This window comes from Sinocyclocheilus anshuiensis, unplaced genomic scaffold (assembly GCF_001515605.1).
Source record: "Sinocyclocheilus anshuiensis isolate Anshui unplaced genomic scaffold, SAMN03320099.WGS_v1.1 scaffold364, whole genome shotgun sequence".
Classification (NCBI taxonomy): Eukaryota; Metazoa; Chordata; class Actinopteri; order Cypriniformes; family Cyprinidae; genus Sinocyclocheilus; species Sinocyclocheilus anshuiensis.
Genome location: NW_015555735.1, coordinates 483336 through 505180, shown reverse-complemented (window position 1 = coordinate 505180; position 21845 = coordinate 483336). Strand labels below are relative to the sequence as shown.

The 21845-nt window shown below is 36.6% G+C and overlaps 2 protein-coding genes across 6 annotated transcripts in view; both read left to right on the top strand.

The window, feature by feature from the left end:
* wnk3 (WNK lysine deficient protein kinase 3) overlaps positions 1 to 1088 on the top strand; it is a 48592-nt gene extending 47504 nt beyond the window's left edge. Inside the window, exon 26 of the mRNA XM_016466491.1 lies at positions 1051 to 1088. Within this exon, the coding sequence (XP_016321977.1) occupies positions 1051 to 1088 (38 nt within the window). The remainder of the gene's footprint in view (positions 1 to 1050) is intronic.
* A 3449-nt stretch (positions 1089 to 4537) lies between these two features.
* LOC107673099 (receptor tyrosine-protein kinase erbB-3-like) overlaps positions 4538 to 21845 on the top strand; it is a 27468-nt gene continuing 10160 nt past the window's right edge. For 2 of the 5 annotated variants that reach the window (XM_016466562.1, XM_016466561.1), the window contains exons 1-11: positions 4539 to 5029; positions 13742 to 13893; positions 13973 to 14153; positions 15921 to 16046; positions 16730 to 16792; positions 18191 to 18309; positions 18446 to 18587; positions 19798 to 19911; positions 20036 to 20153; positions 20431 to 20504; positions 20660 to 20750. In XM_016466562.1, the coding sequence (XP_016322048.1) occupies positions 4951 to 5029; positions 13742 to 13893; positions 13973 to 14153; positions 15921 to 16046; positions 16730 to 16792; positions 18191 to 18309; positions 18446 to 18587; positions 19798 to 19911; positions 20036 to 20153; positions 20431 to 20504; positions 20660 to 20750 (1259 nt within the window). In that variant the 5' untranslated portion in view covers positions 4539 to 4950. Of the gene's footprint in view, positions 5030 to 13527; positions 13562 to 13741; positions 13894 to 13972; positions 14154 to 15920; positions 16047 to 16729; positions 16793 to 18190; positions 18310 to 18445; positions 18588 to 19771; positions 19912 to 20035; positions 20154 to 20430; positions 20505 to 20659; positions 20751 to 21845 lie in introns of those variants that run through there. The other 3 variants (XM_016466560.1, XM_016466563.1, XM_016466564.1) reach the window with 3 other exon arrangements.

Sequence of the window (21845 nt, the reverse complement as noted above, 5' to 3'; positions counted from 1 at the left end):
CAGCCGCCTCGGCCCCCGCCGCCAATCAAGACGCCGTCTTCTGCTCGTGCTCCTCCTCGTCGAGCTCCTCTTCCTTCTGCTCCACCTCCACTCTGCCTCCCAGTGCCAAACTTCACCCCAAACCCTCCACATCCACCCTTCCTTTAGGACAGCAGTGAGAAGGTGGATACCGGTGTACATCTTGTACAGGAAGGACACTAGTAGCAAGCGGTTGCGTGTTGGTGTGTGTGGGTATGGGGGTGTATAAATACTGTAGTGTGTGTATTTGTGTGAGCGTGCGTTTGTGTTGCATTTTTCAATACATATCCTCTGTGTGTTTCCGCACCGTCAAGTTTTCTATCCGGCTTAGTTGGACCTGAACTCGCCCTATATAGAGACATTTTTGACATGAGATATGATCCTCTTTGTTTTTATTTATCAGTGCTTCAAACTAAAGGACTATTTGATTTTTAAAAAGTGCAATTAGTAACTGATATTTAAATTCATCTTTTCTGTGTTGTTGTGACATGGATCTGTATAGCTTAAAATAAATATTTTTTATATATACGCACAGAAACGACAACGACAACCTGACGTCAGCAGTGAAGCGCCATCTTTGTAGAGCACAACGGATTCAGCCGGCGGCGGGATCGATCGCATGTTTCAGCGCAGAGCATGGTAACCTTGCAACCATCATCGTAGCTACGAAAACAATCGTTGTGCACGGATAAGGCATGCTTCTCATGTATTATATTTTACGATGATAAATAGCGGTAGCGTTTTACATTTAGCCAAGATTTTTTCTAGAAAAACATAAATAGCCATTGACTAATTCCTTTTAAGATGCTGCAATTGATTCTGATAGAAAAAAAAAACACCAGTTCATTTGGTTTCAAATGAAACTAGCTAATATGATTGCAGTATTTTCCTCTGTTTTAGCAGACGTTCATACTTTTTAAGGTTTACACTATTAACATTAATCCCATGGTGAAGTGTGCAAGACTAGACGGCTGTTTGGAAAGCTCAAGTGAAGTGAATGCAGCTTGTTCTTGTTCTTGTGTATTTTTGCAGTCCCGTATGAACGTGCTTCCGTGCACACCGATCTGTGAACTGTGAGTTTGCTTTTAGTGAATGCAGCGCATCAGCAAAACAAAAGATGTATTCCTCATTGAATCTAACTTTTCATCAGATACTACTCTGGTGGAAAATTACATATACATAGACATAACTGCCAAGCAAGTTTGGGAGAAAATCCAGAAATAGGTTGCCTTTCTACAGTGTATTTTTCCTGATCATAAAGCGTTTATGTGATTCAGCTAGACCAAGATATCAGAGCCCAGTCTTTAAATCAGCAGCTACGCAACTCTGTTGTACAGCCGGACTACTGAGATTTATAAAGCGGTTGTCAGAATGCATTCTCCGTAAGTCTGCAATGCCCATATACAGAAACGTGACGGTGTTTTTTAATGTTTTGTTGGAAAACGTAACGGAAGGTTGGTACAAATGAGGCAACCTGCATTTTTCAACAAGTAGGTGAGAGATAGACAGGGTGGAATGTATTGTGCACAGGGAATGAGGAACCGGTTTGTGTTGTGAAGCTTTTTAAATTGTGATAATGCTTGAACTTGTGGATGTTACAAAAAGAGGTCAACATGACTGCTGCCTACAGAGGGTTGCGATCATTCAGTTTCCAGTATTTTATGTCACTTTTCTAAAGACAAGACCCACCTCTTCACAGTAAACCAACAGTACAGCAGTGGTGAGTATAAAGGCTGTTGTGTCTAAGAAAACTCCAAACATTATCCATTTGATCTGTACAAATGGGAAATGTAAAGATAACCCTCTGCTGAAGTGTTACCAAAATGTAATCTAAAAAGAAAGCATTATTTTTGTATTTTGAAAGGGGTTGTAAAAATGTAAAATTGTGTACTGATCAGTGTTGAGAAAGCTGTGGTTATCTGATAAGACACAGGTCCTAAGACGGTTTCTCGAGTTCACCTGGCTTCCAACTTTACCCCAAACATTTGTTCAAAGATTACAACATATAATATTTTGATTTTTAGAGGGGTTTTGATTCAAAGCGAGTGATTGGGAATGTTAAAAGCTGAATCATTTCTACAGTGGAGGTATAAGTGTGGGTGAAGTTGTACAGTAAAACCAGGGGGACCCCAGAATTACTTGACTGACCACCAATAATTAAAGGTTATTTAAGTGAACATAATCTATAGAGGACTAAACTTATTGCTGGTGATTTAGCTACTGTAAATTGTAACTAATTCAACTGTTGATTCTATGTATGTTTTGTAACTAATCAAAAATAAACATCAAATGTTACACATCAGTGTTATGGGTTTTTCTTGTCACCTTCAAATGCACATAAAACGTTGTCTCTGTTTTAATTAAAACTGCAGTAAAAACAGTTATATTGTAAAATATTCCAACTGTTTTCTTCTTTTTTTTAGTGTGAAAATATCAGCATCATGAATTTTCAGCATCATTACTCCAGTCTTCAGTGTCACATGATCCTTCAGAAATCAGTCTAATATGCAGATTTGCTGCTAAAGGTATCAATATTGCAAAAGGTTGTGCTGCTTAATATTTAACACGCCGTTATACATTTTTTCAGGACCCTTTGATGAACAGAAAAAATAGAATGTACTGTCACTTTTGATCACTTTTGCTAAATAAAAGTATTCATTTCTTTAAAAATCTTTATTTATTTTTTTTGAGATTGTCCTCACTGCAGAAGATCCAGGGGGTGTGGTTGGATCAGATCCAACTCCTCCCACCTTACATATAGCTAAACCTACCGGTCTCCACCCCCTGATCCCTAAACCCACCCTTCTCCACCCCTAAACCTACCAATCTCCACCCCCTAGATGTGGATCCAACCACGCCCCCTGGATCTTGTGTTCTGCAGTGAAGGGCTGCTGACATTTTTGAACGGTAGTTTATTTGCTCATAACATTTGTCACTTAGTAGCAGTAGCACTGTTTCAAACTGTAATAACAGTGCCTGTAATATTCCGTGATACCAGTAGAGGTCTCAAAAGTGTCTTCCTGACATTCTAAGCGCTCTTTACTGTATAAATTCACAAGAATACAACAACAGTCCAACGAAGATTATTTAGGCCATGATTCAGAGACAAAAATTACATGTCCAGCTGTTTTTGAAATAAGAAACATGTTAGCCAGAATTCTAGAAAGCTGAAAATGTTGAGCAGCATAAAACCAGATTTTCCTGTCAGCTAAGAAAACTACGAATTATCCAGTAGCTGTCATCATAACTGTAAATTCATATATAATGAAGCGTGATCTTAAGCGTTTGCTGTTCTCTCAGATGTGAGTGTTTAGCACTGTACAGTGGACGGTCTGTTGAGATCAGGCATGTTCTGCTGCGGGTTCAGAAGTCGCCAAACCCCTCGACAATGTATCTATTGTGATAGCTCGGTCTATATGCATCAATAGGGGGATTAAGCAGTCGACATGGCACGAGTACAATAATGCTCTTCACTGTGAATAAGAAACCCATGCAAGACCCTCTGCGGATGACGACCCGCTCATAAAACTCTGAGGGACTCTGACCAGAGTCTGACTGGAGTTTCTGTGTGATACCTGTAGAATTATTACCACTCAACCCTCTGTAATTAGTATAACTATATGTCCTGAAGGAAGCTATTAAGTGGGAATGCAAGTGAGTGATTCCTCGAGTTGGGAGGGGAACGTTTCTGTTCCCTAGAACAGAATTAATTTTTCATTTTCTTTTTTTATTACTTTTTACGTTGAGAAGTCAATTTTGCTAAATTGTCCAAATTTGCAACAAAAAAAAGGGCCAAATTCGTAGAATTCTATTAAAGTGAATTTCACTTCAAAAAACATTTAAATTATATAAAAAGTGTTAAAATCAGAGTGACAATTGTAAATTATTTGAATCTAATTCCGTCTTCATATAAAATATAAACGAATGTAAATATATAGCTATCATATTTTTATATGATAATATAAAATTAATATACGTAATTATTGCTAAACTGACCAATCAGAGTGGGCATGTAAAAACTATATAAAAATTATTTTTTTAAGGGAGAGGCTAAATGAAATTTAACCAATCATGGACAGAGGTAGGCTTAACCATTTAAGCCAATCAGCTTGAACGGTGGGCTATATTACGTTAGTTCGTCATCAAACCTATAACCTTATAATATTTATTAGTCATTATCAAAACTGGTCAGTGTTTAAGCATTTCTATTCACAGACAAATAAATTAACTGCCTGCAAGTCGGTGGCCAATCTCACATAGCCTACAAAAACCACTAAATCATATTTTAAACCAAGATGTAGCTAGAAATTGTGTTTATTCCAGGATTTGATTTCAACATAGTCTAAAGATTTTTTTTCTTTCCCTCAAAATGGCAAGTAGTCAAAGGTGCACTTGTAATTGCAGCTCATCACTTCATGAAGAATCGCCCATCAGTTTGTGAGTCACAGGCTGTTGCTCTAGTTTCTGAAGGGTGGAGGAGCGCAGTGTTCATGCAGTGATTGGTAAATATCGAGCCAATCCAAATGTGAACATCACAAGTGTACACTGAGGGAGTGGTGAGCCTGCGTCATACCTTCAACTTTCCTTCTCACTCTTCTAATCTCGTTTTAGCCTAGTAAATAGTTTATTGTCCGTTGACTAAGTGGGAAAATCCAATGGGAAATGTGCTACCGCAAAGCGGAATTTTTTGATCATACACACACCGCGGATTATTTGACAGGGAACAGGGATTATTCAACAGGGAGAGCAGCCGAGGAAGATTTATAGAAGAATTTCATGGATATTTTATTTTAGCAAAAAACTTTTTTTTCCTCTCACCGGAATATCATCCACAGGCTGTCCATCTTCCTAGAGAAGGGAGCGCTTGGTGTCCGTGTTTCCGCGGTATGTCTGAGGACTCGAGGCGATCCTTCACTCACGAGACGAGACGAGATGAGACAGCAGGTGCTCGCGCTCAGCGCGCTCGTGTTTCTCTGTGCACCTCAGCCTGTAACTACACAAACACAAGAAGGTATAAAAGTGTTTGAATTATGTTTAAATGATATGTATTATTGTTAATGGCGTTATACGAAACACGTATGTGAATTACTATCGTCTCGCCTAACAATTCATAATGTAAGTTTAAAAATTAACGGGTTATTTGATTTCCTTCATGGTTTATGCCCTTTAATAGCCTACCCCCAGGGTTTAGCTCCTTTCCACCTAATTCAATTTAATTAGTTGTTCCACCTCTACACTACTTAATAGGATGGAATCTGTACCTAGGTATAGTTGACCAATAACATAGACATTAACTTTATGTTTACGTAGCCTATTTAACTGTATAAAGGAAAGCAGGTGCTATGATCGGTCACACGATCACGTGATTGAAACCACGTTTTTGCAGCTCATTTAAATAGTACTGTGGTGTGGCAGATGCATTTTAAAAGCACTGTGCAGTCCTTAAAACTCATGTAGAAATAAAACTGGCATATAATGTTTTGCATGAAGACGTTTAGCATGTCACACTGCTGTCACTTCTTGATATGTGACTCTGGACCTCAAAACCAGTCTCAAGTCGCAAGGGTATATTTTTAGCAATAGCCAACAATACATTGTATGGGTCAAAATGATCAATTTATGCCAAATGGAATCTGTACCTAGGTATAGTTGACCAATAACATAGACATTAACTTTATGTTTACGTAGCCTATTTAACTGTATAAAGGAAAGCAGGTGCTATGATCGGTCACACGATCACGTGATTGAAACCACGTTTTTGCAGCTCATTTAAATAGTACTGTGGTGTGGCAGATGCATTTTAAAAGCACTGTGCAGTCCTTAAAACTCATGTAGAAATAAAACTGGTATATAATGTTTTGCATGAAGACGTTTAGCATGTCACACTGCTGTCACTTCTTGATATGTGACTCTGGACCTCAAAACCAGTCTCAAGTCGCAAGGGTATATTTTTAGCAATAGCCAACAATACATTGTATGGGTCAAAATGATCAATTTTCCTTTTATGCCAAAAATCATTAATCCTAATAAGAAAAAAAAATGTTCTATGAAGATATTTTGTCAATTTCTCACTGTAATTATATCAAAACTTAATTTTTGATTGATAATATGCATTGATAAGAACTTCATTCGGACAACTTTAAAGGCAGTTTTCCCAATATTTAGATTTTTTTTTGCACCCTTAGATTCCAGATTTTCAAATAGTTGCATCTCGACCAAATATTGTCATATTGTCCTAACAAACCATACATCAAAGCTTATTTATTCAGCATTCAGTTGATGTATAAATCTCAGTTTTTAAAAAAATTGACCTGTATGACCCGTTTTGTGGTCCAGGGTCACATATGTCAAAAACCCACTTGAACTTTCTAGACATCACCTGACCACAACTGACCCTATATACACTTTTTTTAAAATAGGCTTTTTAAATGGTCCAAAAAGTGTTTAGAAGAACCATTTGAGTTCCCCAAAGCACCTTTCAGTTAACTTTTTTTAAAGAACCATTTTTTCTGCATGTTTAATAATAAATAAACTTTTTTTCCATTTAAAAATTACCTATTGTGCAAAGTAAACTATCCATGGATGTTAAAATGTGTTGTTTTTTTTCAAACCATCACTGGCAATAAAAAACTTTTATTTTAAAAGTGTTCAGAACTTAATTGAGAATTAGCAAGGGTGTATGAGTGATTTGAGACGCGTGTGTGAGTGGGATGAGCTTAAACATTAGTTAAGGGAATGGCTTCTGTGCCTTTACAGCAAGCTCTTGTGAACCGTAATAATAATAATAATATAGGAAAATGCATGCTTGTACATTAATTAAGGGAATGGCTTCTGTGCCTTTACAGCAAGCTTTTGTGAGTCATGTTGACTTGATATATTGACACTCTTGAAATAATTAAACCAGCTTCTACTTAAACAGCTTCAGGGCAAAGAACTCTTTTTCCCTCAGTAGCTCTTTTTCCACAGAACATTAGCTTTAAGAACTATGATTCCAGTGATGGCCAATCCCATTCTCGTAATTTTGCCGCCAATCACATTACGTCACTGAGCTGAACAGAATAAGGTGTGGGACTGTAGTGCCGTATCATAAACTGCTCTTTAATAACTCCTTTACAACCATGGCTCCAAAGTTCAGCCTCTTTTAAGCATACAAGAGGTTTGATAGGAAGGACTGGACTAAGTTAATAATGTAATCACTCTTTCCTTCTGGTGAAAAGAAGACTGGGAAGTTTTTGAATGGTTGACATCTGCACCGACCCAATAAAAGCTCTCCTGATGGTGCAATATCAAATATTAAGATCCTGTAGATGTGTGTATATAGGCGAAGCCTCTTTGTTTTAAAAGTCCAATGCATCACTTCATTTAAGACAGAAACTATGCATACGTCCCACTAACCGCCAAACCTAATGGCCTCTGATTCGGAGCAGTCTGTACTTGCAGAAGATGACGTGAATAGGTGTGGATGTGTGTTTTGGAGATTGTCTTTTTTGTCTCATGCCGGCTCTTATTTCAGTTTGACACTAGTACTCTTTACATGTCTTTCTCCATGTGTCTGCTAATCTATCTTTGCTTTCCCTCATGAATTCTTCCATTCACCCTTTTTTTGTCTCTTGTTCTGCCTGTCATACATGCTCAGTCCCCGCCCTGACTCTGTTATTAATGCTCATTGAGCTATAATCATTGTGCACTGCTGGATTCTATTGTATGTTCCATAGAGGTCTCTGCTCTCTATCTGTGGTACTGTTGACTTAAGATTACTTGTGTGAATGAACAGGACTCCATGCATTATTAGCATCCAGACATCATGTATGTATGTATGTGTATGTGTGTGTGTGTGTGTGTGTGTGCGTGCGGGCGGGCGTTTTTGTGATTTATGAGGACACAAATTTGTATAATGACATAGGTATTACAACGAGAAGGTGATATATGAGGACCTTTTGAGTGTCCCCATATTTCAAAAGGCTTATAAATCATTCAGAATTAGTTTTTTTGAAAATCTAAAAATGCAGAAAGTTTCCTGTAAGGCTAGGTTTAGGTGTAGGATTGGTGTAGGGCGATAGAAAATACAGTTTGTACAGTATAAAAAACATTACGCCTATGGAATGTCCCGACAATTCACAAAAACAAACCTGTGTGTGTGTGTATGAACATGCATATGCTATCTAGACGTAGGATAGGTGTAGGGCGATAGAAAATACAGTTTGTACAGTATAAAAAACATTACGCCTATGGAATGTCCCGACAATTCACAAAAACAAACCTGTGTGTGTGTGTATGAACATGCATATGCTATCTAGACAATACCTCATGTAATAGCAAATATGTATGTAAGTCATGTTGGTGTGTACACCTTTACACGTGCATGTATTCATAGCGTTATGTATAAGGATGTTTCTCAGATTTCATTTAATCATTTTGGATAGATAATAGGGATGCACTGATTAAAATTCTGGCCAGTACAATAATTATTCAATTATTCAATATTAAAAACCTCAACTGATTTGTCTAAAAAAATAATTTAATCCATGTTGTGATGCTTAAGAGAATTTAGGCACCACAATATTATATTTTACAGTATGAAATATGGATAACTATTGATTTTGAGATCTGTTCAAGAATGTAATGACAAAAAAGAGGTGGAAAGTCTTTAAAAACCTTCTTTATGAAAAAGTGCTCTCAAAGAGTTACATTTCTGCTGTAATGTTGCTGTAATGCCGGTCTTTTTTGACCCGGAAGAGATTTTTTAAAAATGCATAGTTTTTAGAAAAGGAACCTAACTTTGCAGATGGTCCATAACTATCAAAATGCACATTTCCTTTTTTTAGATAAAAAAAAAAAAATAGACAAAGAAAAGAAAAGAGTTCTGACCCGGGAATAAACGGAGGCTTTACACATCATGATGTTATGCAGACTTTTGTTTTTTACATCTTGATTTTTTTTCTCACATCTATGAGACTTTGAGTACCTATGAGTATCTATTTAGGCTTTTTCCAATATCTTGCACATACTTTTGTGACTGAAATTTTTTGGTAAACATGAATATACATGATTATTGATGAATCATTGCAGCATGAAAAAGAAATCTTTTTTATTTGAAGGTGAACATATTTGCATGTAAAAATAATTTTTTGTTTGAAAAATTTCCAGAGTAATATTAATGTTTTTGATGTTGTTTTGTTAAAAAATTCATATGTACCTGACCCAGAAATGCAAAAATTGTACAGTATGCATATTTTTGGAATGCATTATGTGAGTTAAGATAGCACTTAAAAATAGAAGTCATCTAAAATGTAAGAACATGCAGAAAAGAGAATCTAGAATTAAAAGTCTAATATTGGTCAATAAATATCCAGTATCAATTGCTACCAATCAAAAGTCACCTTTATTGTTCGATAACCAATATGATCCCAATAAATTGTACAAGATAACATTAAAACTCGACTGATAAAAACACTTGAGCCAATATATAACATATATTGCAAAAATCAAAAATAAAAGTCCACATTTAAAGATATAACACCATTTAAGATGTTTACAGAGTGTATCCGTTGTGAATTTGCTCTTTTATCTAAGACAAACATGCAGAATAGTGCAGATGTGTAACAGAAACCCATGTGACAGCACTTCCTTTTATGCATTCCCAGAACACATGCTACTATAACTCGTCCCCTCCAGCCTCATTCCTGAGACTTTAAGAAGGGCAGGCGAGTGCGTTTGACTGCTGTAGCTGTAAAGTCACTCAGTGGTGTGGTTGTACACATTTGGGGATGCAGTAACATATAGAATAGAGCTGTGTACAGGACAGCGGCCACTCTTATGTCCCCTTCTCTGGACTCCCCCTCCTCTTGATAAGAGTACTACGCTCACACTCAACCTATTGTCTGGTTGCATGATCTCAGCCCTGCACACACACACACACACAGAACCACTGTCAATCACAGCTACACATTAACAGAGCCACACATTTATAGCTAAGTGACAATACTGTGCTTTGTTCATTAATAATGCCTCTCTCGATCTCATAGCCAGATACAGCCTTAGGCTCCAGACATGCAGCTGAGCATTACACTCTGCCAGTCTCAGGAATATACCGCAAAATACGCCTGAAAAAAACCTGACTGCAGCAGTTTCCAACTCCCAACATTAAAATTTTTTGTTTTGTTTTGTTCTTCCTGAGTGTTCTTTGCACACAATTAATATTTTATGGCAACGCTTTGATGGATGGGTTTATTGAATGTGAATGCACGCAGGTTCACCAGCCAGAACTTGCTGTGTTTATTTTTCAATGTCATTTTCAAGTCCTTCTATGTTCTTAAAGGAATATTCCAAGTTGAACTCACACCCCATTGACATATTTGTGGCTGGCTCGTCCCACCTCTAAGGGCTGATTTCCAGAGTAAAACTCTACAAAAACTCTTTGCTCTACAAAGGCAAAATGCAAAAATTCTAAATTGAGTCGAGTCTCTGTGATCTGTGTTGTGATGGACAAGTTTGACTCAGATTCCGAGAAAACACACTGTAGAAATTGATATCAAATCAATCTAAATTCAATCAAAAAAACATTGATGCCATTTTCTCAGGTTAGTTTTTTTGTTTTTTTTTTGCCTTTTTAGAGCAAAACTCAACAGTAGCTCACATAAAATTTTCACAGAGGAATTTGTGAAATCAGTTCATACGGAGCCCGGGAAGTCACCTGTAGGAGAAAAAAAAAACAATCCGTGGCGACGGTTTTGCAATCCGTCCCCTCAATTTATAAACTGTACTCACGAATTCTTAAACTGTTCCCTCGGTTTAACAAATCGTGCCCACGGATTAATAAACCGTACCCACGAATTTCCAATCCGTGGGCTCAGATTTTGTAAACCGTACCTTCGGTTTTTGAATCCGTACCCACAAATTCATAATCCGTGCGCACGCTTTCGCAATCCGTTCCCTCGGGTTTGTAAACTCATGGATTTGTGGCCCCGCCCCCACCGGCAGATTCAACCACAGTGCGGGATGCATAGTATTGTGTTTATTAAACATTATTTTTCATAGTAGCCTATGAGACCATGATCCGCACTCACAAAATAGTCTTCTTTTTAGCGTTTATTTTATATTAATCACCAATAGGATAAAACACTGCCGCCTGTGTTTTATAGCCTAAAATAAACGCTAAAAAGATCGAATAGAAAATTTCCTGAATTTTCTAAAAAATACAAAATAAAACGATAGAGTTTCGAGAGAAGAAGGTAAAAAGCAATACAAAACCAATAATGTACCGGTTATGTTGTCATTCCTTTGCTCTCTAACTGAATGCAATGTTATAATAGGCCTAGTTATTTAATAATAACTTTAACAGTGAAAAAAAAAAAAAAAGTTCTTAAAACATTAAGAAACTGGATGTTTTAAACCTTTTCCAAACATTCAAAAACAATGTTGTCTTCATTTAACGTTATGGGATTGTTAGAAAAATGTTCTTTTAACATAAAACTGTTAAGACCTGTTCACACCAAAGACGATAATTGTAATGATAACTACTGTATAACTAAAAAGTTGTAATAATCATTCTAAGTCTAGTTCTATGAGAGTGGTTAAGGCCACACCACAGCTATAATGGTAACATCACAGAGGAACGATATCATTAGAATCACTTTTGATTTTTTTAGTTGACGAACGATAAAAACATTGACAGCAAATCAGAATCCACCTGACATTGAAGAGCTTGAGTATTTAATGTGGCAAATGACAGAACTGTATTGTGCGCTAATAATAAACAGAACGATATCGTCTGTTGGTGTGGTTGTCAATTTAGTTATTGTTATAATTATCTTTATAGATATCGTTCTTGGTGTGCCTTTAGCTGGATGGCTTCCATTCTCTGTTCATTCAACTGTAGTTGAGTTTTACTAAAACACAAGCTGTACTGAATTTAACCTGGAATATTCTTGCTATAACTAGAACATAGCCAAGAAAGATTAGTTTATCGTCATGTCTTACAAGACCAGAATATCAAATCGGTTCACATCTGTTGCAGTGCATGCTGGGTAGTCTTGAATGCCACATACTGTCAGTTAAGTAATGTGCTCATGGTGAACAGTCCTCTGTAATGCCTCTCTGCAGATGCACTGCAGTACACTCAAGAGTTATGGCCTAAGAGTCATGGAGACCCTTGTGTATTTTATGGGTGGGGTGAAGGGAGAGAGAGCAAGAGAGAGAGATTTTTCTAACAGTTGTCATGTCTCTCTGTCACCTTCGGGCCAATAACCCTGGATTCCATCTCTGTCTGAAGCTGTTTCCCACTATTATTTTCTTCTCTTTTTAAGTCCGTTTGGGGACTTTCAGTTGTCTTGTACTACATGCTGACCTGCAGCTTCTTGGCGACCTCTGACCTTGCCCTCATTATGTTAATGACCTTGTGTTGTGGCCACTGCATGAAGTCTTTGTGTGCGCTGTGAGTGGACGCCTTATGTGGAAGTGGCCTCTTCAAAAGGGCTATATTTGTGTACAGAGGTTTCTTCTGCATCTTGCAAGAACAGTCTCGTACAATTGTGCTATTTACAAGAGGTTTTCAGCCTATATCAAATGGGTTATCACAAAGACGTATTCTGGGTTACTTACTACTTAATATGTCTATGGATAGCATATGTTGAAAACTATAGAACATTTTATTTGGCTGTTGGTTTGTAAATGGAAAATGCATGTACAGTTAATACACTTGAACTTAGAAGTCATGCAGGCAATTGAGTAGTACCATGACAGTAATGTTTAAAACACACAGTATTAAACTGGGTCGTAAGCCAAAACTGAGGGCAGGGCTGAAATTATTCACTGTAATACACTGTAAATACACTGATCAAAATTTTGAGGTTGGTAAGATTTTTAAATGTTTTTGAAGGAAGTCTCTTATACTGACCAAGGCTGCATTTATTTGATCAAAAATACAGTGAAATATCAATATGTAATTATTGTGAAATATTATTACAATTTAAAATAACTGTTTTCTATTTTAATCTTTTTTCAAATCTATTTTATTCCTGTGATGGCAAAGCTGAATTTTCAGCAACCATTATTCCAGTCTTCAGTGTCACAAATGATCCTTCAGAAATCATTCTAATATGCTGATTTCTAACATTTTTTTTTTATTGTTATCAATGTTGAAAGCTGTTGTGCTGCTTAATATTCTGTGGAAACTGTGATATGTTTATTTCAGTACTTTTTATTAATCGAAAGGACAGCATTTATTTAAAGTAGAAATCTTTTATAACATTGTAAATATCTTTACTGTCACTTTTAATCAACTTAAAGGGATGGTTCACCTAAAAAGAAAAATTACCCCATGATTTACTCACCCTCAATATAAATATTATTCTTACACAAGCTCAGCGATTTGCTTCAGAAGGCCTTTATTAACCCCCCAGAGCCGTGTGGAGCACTTTTTATGATGGAAGGAGACTTTTTTTATGATGGAAGGAGTTTTCTGGAAGAGCCAGAACTTGAAAAAAAAAAAAAATCAGATTGTATTCATCTGAAAGAAGTCATATACAACTAGGATGACTTGAGGGTGAGTAAATCATGGGGTCATTTTCATTTTTGGTTGAACTATCCCAATGCATCCTAGCTGAATCAAAGTATTATTTCTTTAAAAAATGACAATATGAGTTGTGACAGTAAATTGCTATTCAAATGATCCGCAAACTCATATACAGCATAGTTAGATCTAATTATTTTCTTTCCCCACCAGTTTGCACAGGCACCAAGAATGCTCTCAGCTCCACAGGCACGCCTGCACAACACTACAACAACCTAAAGGAGCGCTACACCGGATGTGAGATCGTCATGGGCAACCTTGAGATCACACAGATGGAGAGTGACCTCGACTTCTCCTTTCTTGGAGTAAAATAATATTTTTTACACATATATAATGGTTGATTTGGCCATAAGATAAAATTCTGATCGTATGCTTCTCTTTTAGAGTATCCGAGAGGTCACAGGCTACATCCTCATTGCTATGAACCAGTTCAGCAGGTTGCCGCTGGACCAACTAAGAGTGATTCGTGGTAGCAGCCTGTATGAGAAGGAATGGGCCCTTTCTGTCTTCCATAATTTTGAGAGTCACGGTGGCCTGGAAGATCTGGGCCTCACCAACCTCACAGGTGAGATGAGATTGTAATAAACTGTTAGTGAGGGAAATGTGCTAAAAGAGTCAAAGAGATGTCACATTTGAGTACAGAAATGAGTCATTTGTCCAAATTGAACATGAAACCACAATGCAGCGTGCCACTGCAGAAACAGAAACAAAACGTACCTGCTACAGTGGTGGCCAAAATTATTAGTACACTAGTATTTTCACCAGCTAAAAAATGGTTTTAAGTCAGGTATTTCTATCTTTTGCTGTAGTGTGTCAGTAGGAAATATCAGTTTACATTTCTGAACATTCATTTTGCCATTAATTGTAATAATCCAGGGAGATTTGTGTTTGCACAAGGAGTCTGACAACAGCCAGAGCTCCACACAGAGATCTGATCTGATCATCATCCAGTCTGTCTGGAATGACATGAAGAAACAGAACAAACTGAGACAGACTAAATCCAGAAGAACTGTGGCAACATCTCCAAGATGCTTCAAGAGACCTACCTGCAAAGCTACCTGTGCGCAAGTGCACCTATAGGGCAAAAGCTGCTTTAAACGCAAAGGATGGTCACACCAAATGTTGATTTAATTTAGTTAATAGAAGTTAACTGATAAAGAAAATCTATTTATGACATTATTTTTGACAGCACCCTCATTTTACAGCATTTTTACACTAGTGCCTAAAACTTTTTAACAGTACTGTAGCTTTGCAGGTAGGTCTCTTAAAGCATCTTGGAGATGTTGCCACAGTTCTTCTGGATTTAGTCTGTCTCACTTTGTTCTGTTTCTTCGTGTCATTCCAGACAGACTGGATGATGAAGAGGTCAGATCTCTGTGTGGAGCTCTGGCTGTTGTCAGACTCCTTGTGCAAACAGAAATCTCACTGGATTATTACAGTTAATGGCAAAAATGAATGTTTGGAAATGTAAACTGATATTTCCTACTGACACACTACAGCAAATATAGAAATAACTGACTTAGCTGGTGAAAATACTGGTGTTCTAATAATTTTGGCCTAAAAAAAATTTGGTGATGGATTTATTTTGAAACAATTTTCACTCAGAAATTTCTAGTAAATTTCACAAATAATAACAAAGAAACAAGTTTTGTTGTTGAATTAAACATGAGTACAAAGACTGAAGTAGTATTTTCTTTAAACCTAATCCAATAGTCATTTTTACAATGTGAAAGAGAGAGTTTTTATCTCTTGGATCATAAATGCTTCCTCGGATCATTCCTTTCTGTGGAGCATTTATGACCCATGTCTTGTAAAGCTACCTTCTTAAGACAAGAGAATGTGACAGCTTGATTTGACATCAGTGATTTGTGGAAATGTGTAGGAGTGTTTAGGAATCTGGCACATTTGCATAGTTTAGCACTGGCTCACCCATGTCACTCAATAGAGCAGAATACTATACAGACAGGCCCTCAGAAGAGCTTGAGCTTGGCAGTAGTGTGTCTGTGTGTTTTGTTGGTCACATCAGTTGACTTGTTCAGACTCATCTGAGATGTTAGAAAAGAACACATATTGTATGTCTTCTGTGTTAGCTGAGCAAGCAGTATCTTACTTTTTCTGCAGATCTTCTGAGACATTTACAAGAATTAGAACAACCCCTCTTTATTTCTGTCTTGAGAGTAAAATTAAACTTAAAATAACTCTTCACACTTAATATAGTACAGTTAATAGACAATACTTTAGACAAGCACAAGTGCAAACAGGTGTTTGTTCCACCTCTATACATCACATGTTCTGGCTTAAATTAATCAGACTTCCTTCATTGGGTCCGCAGAGATCTTGGAAGGAGGAGTACAGATTGTCCATAACAGGAATCTCAGTTATGCTCCATGGATCAACTGGCGGGACATTGTAAGAGACAGTGATGCTTGCATCCAGATCCAGAACAACGGAAGAAGAGGTTTGTGCATTCACATCTTGATTGGGTGGTTATTGATGGAGAGTGTGAGATAGGTGTGTGTCACTCAATTATGTTTTGATGTCCAGAAACAGTTTTTGTCATTTACTTACCTCCATGTCGTCCCATCCTCGTATTGTTGTCTGTCTTCTGTAAAACACAATAGGAGGTGTGAGGAAGAACATCTGAGCTGTTACTTACCAGATATGGAAAGTAGATGATGATTTGATAGACAAAAGAGTGCCATAAAAGTAGCTTAAAAGGCTTTCTGATGCCTTGTCAAATGTTTTTTTTTTTTTTTAAAGATTCATTTTTTTGCCATTTTGCCTTTATTTGGATAGGACACTATTTCTGAAAGGAAGCGAGGAGAGAGAAGTGCAATGTCGGCACACTGCCCACGAGGCTATTGTTGCCAACCAAATCTGTTTTTTTTTTGTTTTTTTGTGAGGAACAGTCACTCTGACGGTTCACAGGAATATATGTTCAAGAACCAATGTTGTTAAATACCAATGATGTCAATGTTTAAAAATTGTTTTGAAACAAAAGCACAAAATGAGATAAAATGAGATAGTACGGGGTCAGAACCAAATGAGGGTCTGGTACTGATGACAAAATGTTCATTTTTGAGAGAATTATCCCTGTGATTTCATTTATTTAGACCATTGACCTCTCTGTGTGTTTCATAGGATCCTGTGAGTCTGCATGCGGAGAGTTCTGCTGGGGTCCACGTAAAGATCAGTGCCAGAAATGTGAGTAACTGAGATTCAGTTTTCAGTTTCTTTCAAAATTCTCTCATTTCTTTAAAAAAGAAAAATCTTACTGACCCCAAACTTTTGAATAGTGTATCTTGTGTGATATTTTGCACAGGTTTTATTCTTTTTATAACTGTCCCATAGGCGCCGATTTATGTTTGTGTTGGTGGGTGCCCAACCTCCGTAACAATCACAAAACTCACTTTAAAAAAAAAAAAAAGGGGCAAATACAGTATCACTCAGTGTTAAACTAGGTCTATACTGTTTATATTTGGTGTTTGTTTTTCAAGTCTTTTTCTCCAAGCACTTGATGAAGAGCTCAGTTCACGAACAGAAACACACGGACTATAAAATAAATAAATGTGTATAAATGTGTAACGGACGCCTCGCAGATGCAAACAAGGTGAATAATGTTTGTTTTTTGATTAAAATAAAGTTAACATTGGCCAGCCACATATCAGGTTGTTTATTACTTAGCAGAGCTGCTGAAACCAGAGTTTTGCACTAAATAAAACCAAATAATTCACACATAAGATGAAATCAACAGATGCAAGGAGTATTCGATGAAGCCCGGGTTCATTAATGTTTACTTTATAGAGATTTTCATGGAGGAAATTAACAAATATACGAATTTTTCCGACTTTGAAGCATAGCTTACTGCCACATAAAACTCCATGCGATCGCCTAAATATGAACTACTGATAATGAAAACTGCTCAAACACAGTTTTATCCAGAATTAAATACTGAGTGTGCTTCAGATATTAGTGGGTGTGCTCTAGCCTCAATGCACATACATTTTCATGTATATTTTTGTCCCATCCATTGCTCTTTCGAGTGTGAATCCCACATAAATATGCCGATGTCATTCTCGAAACTTTGCAGTGTGTGCTGTATGTGGCCAAAAAACAAACGTTTTATACAAATTCTGAACGGATTTATATATAACCTAGAAAGCAAAAAAGAGCACTCCCTTTATAATCACTAAAAAGCTGTCCCTCATCTTAGTCAATCATGGTATCATGAAGTTTCGTTATAATAAGAGGATTCGCAAGCTTGCAATGGACAGCAGTGTTTTGAGCGGTGAGTAGATTCTAACTTTAATGCCTCTGATTGGCAGTTGCGTTCAAGAATTCAACAGTCTGTGATTGGCTACATTGTTGAATGCTGCAAAAACAAAACAAAAAAAAAAACAATGTAAATAGAAAGCTTTTGACGCTCTCCAGAGGGCAAACACAAATATGCTCTTGATAGTTTGTCAGATTTGTTTTGCCAATATGATGGTAAATAAAGAAAATCTTGAGGTTTTCCTGTGGGTGCTCAGCCATTCGGCGCCTATGAACTGTCATACTGTTATACAAAATGATACGAAGGTGATTCGTCTGTGTGTATTTCAGTGACAAAAACAGTGTGTGCGCCTCAGTGTCATGGCCACTGTTTTGGGACCAACCCTAATGAGTGCTGCCACACAGAGTGTGCTGGAGGCTGCATTGGACCAAGAGACACAGACTGCTTTGTGAGTACTAGCACCATTGCCATTATACTCTAATTGCTCAAGATCTGCCACATCTATTGTAAGGGACAATTTCAATGAAAACAAAGCATTGTAACAAACTTTTCTCAAGCTTTTGACTCTGATACTCTCCCAACAGGCCTGTCGACATGTCAATCACTCAGGCGCCTGCGTCCCTCACTGCCCTTGGCCTCTGGTGTACAACCGACAGACCTTTCAGCTGGAGCCCAACTCTGAAGCCATGTATCAGTACGGTTCCATCTGCGTACCCAAATGTCCTGGTGAGTTACGAGCGACTATACTCAGTTTACCACAGAAGAGAGTTTTACTAAAGCATGAGCCGGAAAATAAATAACCCGTTTCTGAGGAAATGGTGGCGTGGTCGATAAAGATCTAGGATTGTAATTTAAAGATAGCTGGTTTGAAACCTGCTGGAAATGATGTATAGGTTAGTAAATTATTGTAAATTAACTGTGAATGAAATCTGGGAGCATTCAGTGAGAGATTTGGATGATATGCCTCATTGACAGTGCATCAGAACTGCATTGACATATCCATGGAAACCATGAACAACTTGGTAAACATGACACAAGTTTAAACAAACGCCAGATTTGAATGGTGCTACACCACTCCCTTCTCTGTGTTGTTCTTTTTGATTAAATTTGTGGCTGGAGAGTCCACAATTAACACTCGCCTAACACCACCTGCGTTGGCGTAGCAGAGTAAATAAAACACAGGAGTGATTGCTGGTGCCATTTTTAGGAATTGCAACATAATACATGGTTTTAAACCACAATGTATGATTGCTAGTCTTGATCAACATCAAATCAGAGATATCAAGTATGCTAAAGAAAATGGACTTTAACTTCCCATTAAAAGCATATTCAGAAAGTCACAGGAAAAAAACACTAAATAAATAATTAACAAAAATATAAAAATTCTTAAAAGAATTTAATTAAAATAAAAAATCTTAAATTTAAAAATATATATATTTTACTTTAAAATAAATATTCTAAAAAAAGTCTTTAAAAATACATATGGTTTGTCATTTTAATTATTTTTATTTATAGAAATTATTTTTTTTTTTTATCAGCAACATGGACAAATCAAATCATTGTCACTTTCCATCAGAAGTATATACAGAAAACCACAGTAGCAAAAAACAAATAACCACAAAATTATTCCTTCAAAAAATAAAATAATTCCTTTTGAAAAATATATATTACATATATTTTTTTATTTATAGAAATTGTATGTATATGAATTTTATTTTTTTTTAAGGATTTTTAATAGAAATGAAGCAAAATGCACTTTCATGGCAGGGGCTGTGTTTGTTTATGATGCTGTAATAATGGTAGTTTACAAAGCACAGTAAAGAAAAAAGATTTTTATAAGACTCTTAAGACACATATTGAAGAGTGCGCGGTATGTAGAATGGATGCCCTTATCCTCTTTTTTTTTTCAGGTCACTTTTAGCCTCTTTTTTTCCAGGTCACTTTATTGTGGATGGCAGTGCATGTGTGAGCAGTTGCCCTCCTGGTAAAAGAGAAAAAAAGAAAAATGGCATTAAGCAGTGTGAACCTTGCATTGGCCTGTGCCCCAAAGGTAAAGTGTCCATCTAACCATTATTTAATTTACTGGACCACAGCAGCTGAATGCAGAGTCTTGAAGAAGATACAATTAATTTGGTGTCATGTGGCCCCTCAGATTTTTCTCTTTCTCTGTATAGTATGTGAGGGAACGGGAGCCAATCATAGACAGACAGTGGACTCCAGTAACATAGACAGCTTTATCAACTGTACCAAGATCCAAGGAAGTCTACATTTTCTGATCTTAGGTATCAAAGGGTAAGACACACACATAAACACACTCCTTAAATAAACTCTTTCAGCCCTAAACAACAATGTGCCATAAACAGTCTGTGCTATATTCCAGACCTTTGCCCTGTAATGTCATCGAAAGCTTTAATTAGGCCTTTGCATGTGATTCACAGGCTATTTCTCAGCTTAGATTCATTTCGCATATTATTAACTGATGAATAAACAGAGCTGATTGATGAGCAGCCACAGGGAGTCCATTACTGAAATTGTTTATGCTAATATCCACACTGTTCTTATTCTGCAGAGACGTCTATCATAGCATACCACCTCTGGAGCCTGAAAAACTCAATGTGTTTAACACTGTCAGAGAAATTACTGGTATGCTACTTTATTTTAGGCTTAAACTGATTGTTCTCTGTTTGTGTTCTTGTTGCTGTAGTTTTTGTTACGTCGTTCCACGTCATGTTGTGACTCAACTGTGTGTGTGTGTGTGTGTGTGTGTGTGTGTGTGTGTGTGTGTGTGTGATTTATAGGAATTTTGAACATTCAGTCTTGGCCTGATGAACTCAGCGATCTGTCTGTTTTCTCCAGTCTCACTACCATTCAGGGAAGATCTCTACTCAAGTAAGACTGAGAGTGTGTCGGTGTGTGTGAGAGTATGTGATTTATGTGTGTTCGCAGGGTCTAGTATTAACCTTTTGCCACACATACAAATTCACATGGGTGAATTATACTGGCCATGAAAATGTATATACTGCATTATTGTTATTCCAAACTTTTTATATATTGTTCTATATTATATATTGTTATATAGTTTTTTAGTTTTTTTTTACTTGTATTGTTCAATATTGATGCACATAACGTTTTGGGTCAGATTTTTTAAATGTATTTGAAAGAAGTGTCTTATGCTCACCAAGACTGCATATTTGATAAGAATACAGTTAAAACAGTAATACTGTGAAATATCTTATATTTATATTCTGTTTATATTTTAATTTATTTTAAAATGTAATTTATTCCTGTGGTGCAAAGCTGATTTTCAGCAGCCATTACTCCAGTCTTCAGTGTCACATGACCCTTCAGAAATCATTCTAATATGCTGATTTTCTGCTCAAGAAACATTTCAATGCAACTGTTGAAAACAGTTCTGCTTAACATTTTTGTGGAAACTGTGAGTTTGTTTTTTTCAAGACTTTTTATTTGAAAGTTCAGAATAGCATTTATTGAAATAGGAATCTTGAATACTGTCACTTTATCTTTGATTTTTGTAATCATTTTAATACATCCCTGATTACTAAAAGTTTTAATTTATTTAAAACAAAATCTTACTCATCCTAAACTTTTAAATGGCACTGTATATATCAGACAATATTGAATATCTAATTGTCTAATATATTCTAATATGAATATCTAAATATCTAATACACTCATTTGCTAATTGTAAACACTCCTTTTACCACTATCTAATGCTCACTTAAAGTAAATTGTTCTCAAAGTTAATCAGTGTCAAAATAAATATCCATTTTTCGTAATGTAAATTATAATTTTGATGCATAAAATTACTTGAAGCATTTAAAAAGATTGATTTTAGGTTTTAGTATTCCGTTTCAATTTTAATATCATTCTTTGGTTGTCATTGTAATTTTGGACCCTGTGTGTGTGTGTGTGTGTGTGTGTGTGTGTGTGTGTGTGTGTGTGTGCGCGTGCTTGTGTGCGTGC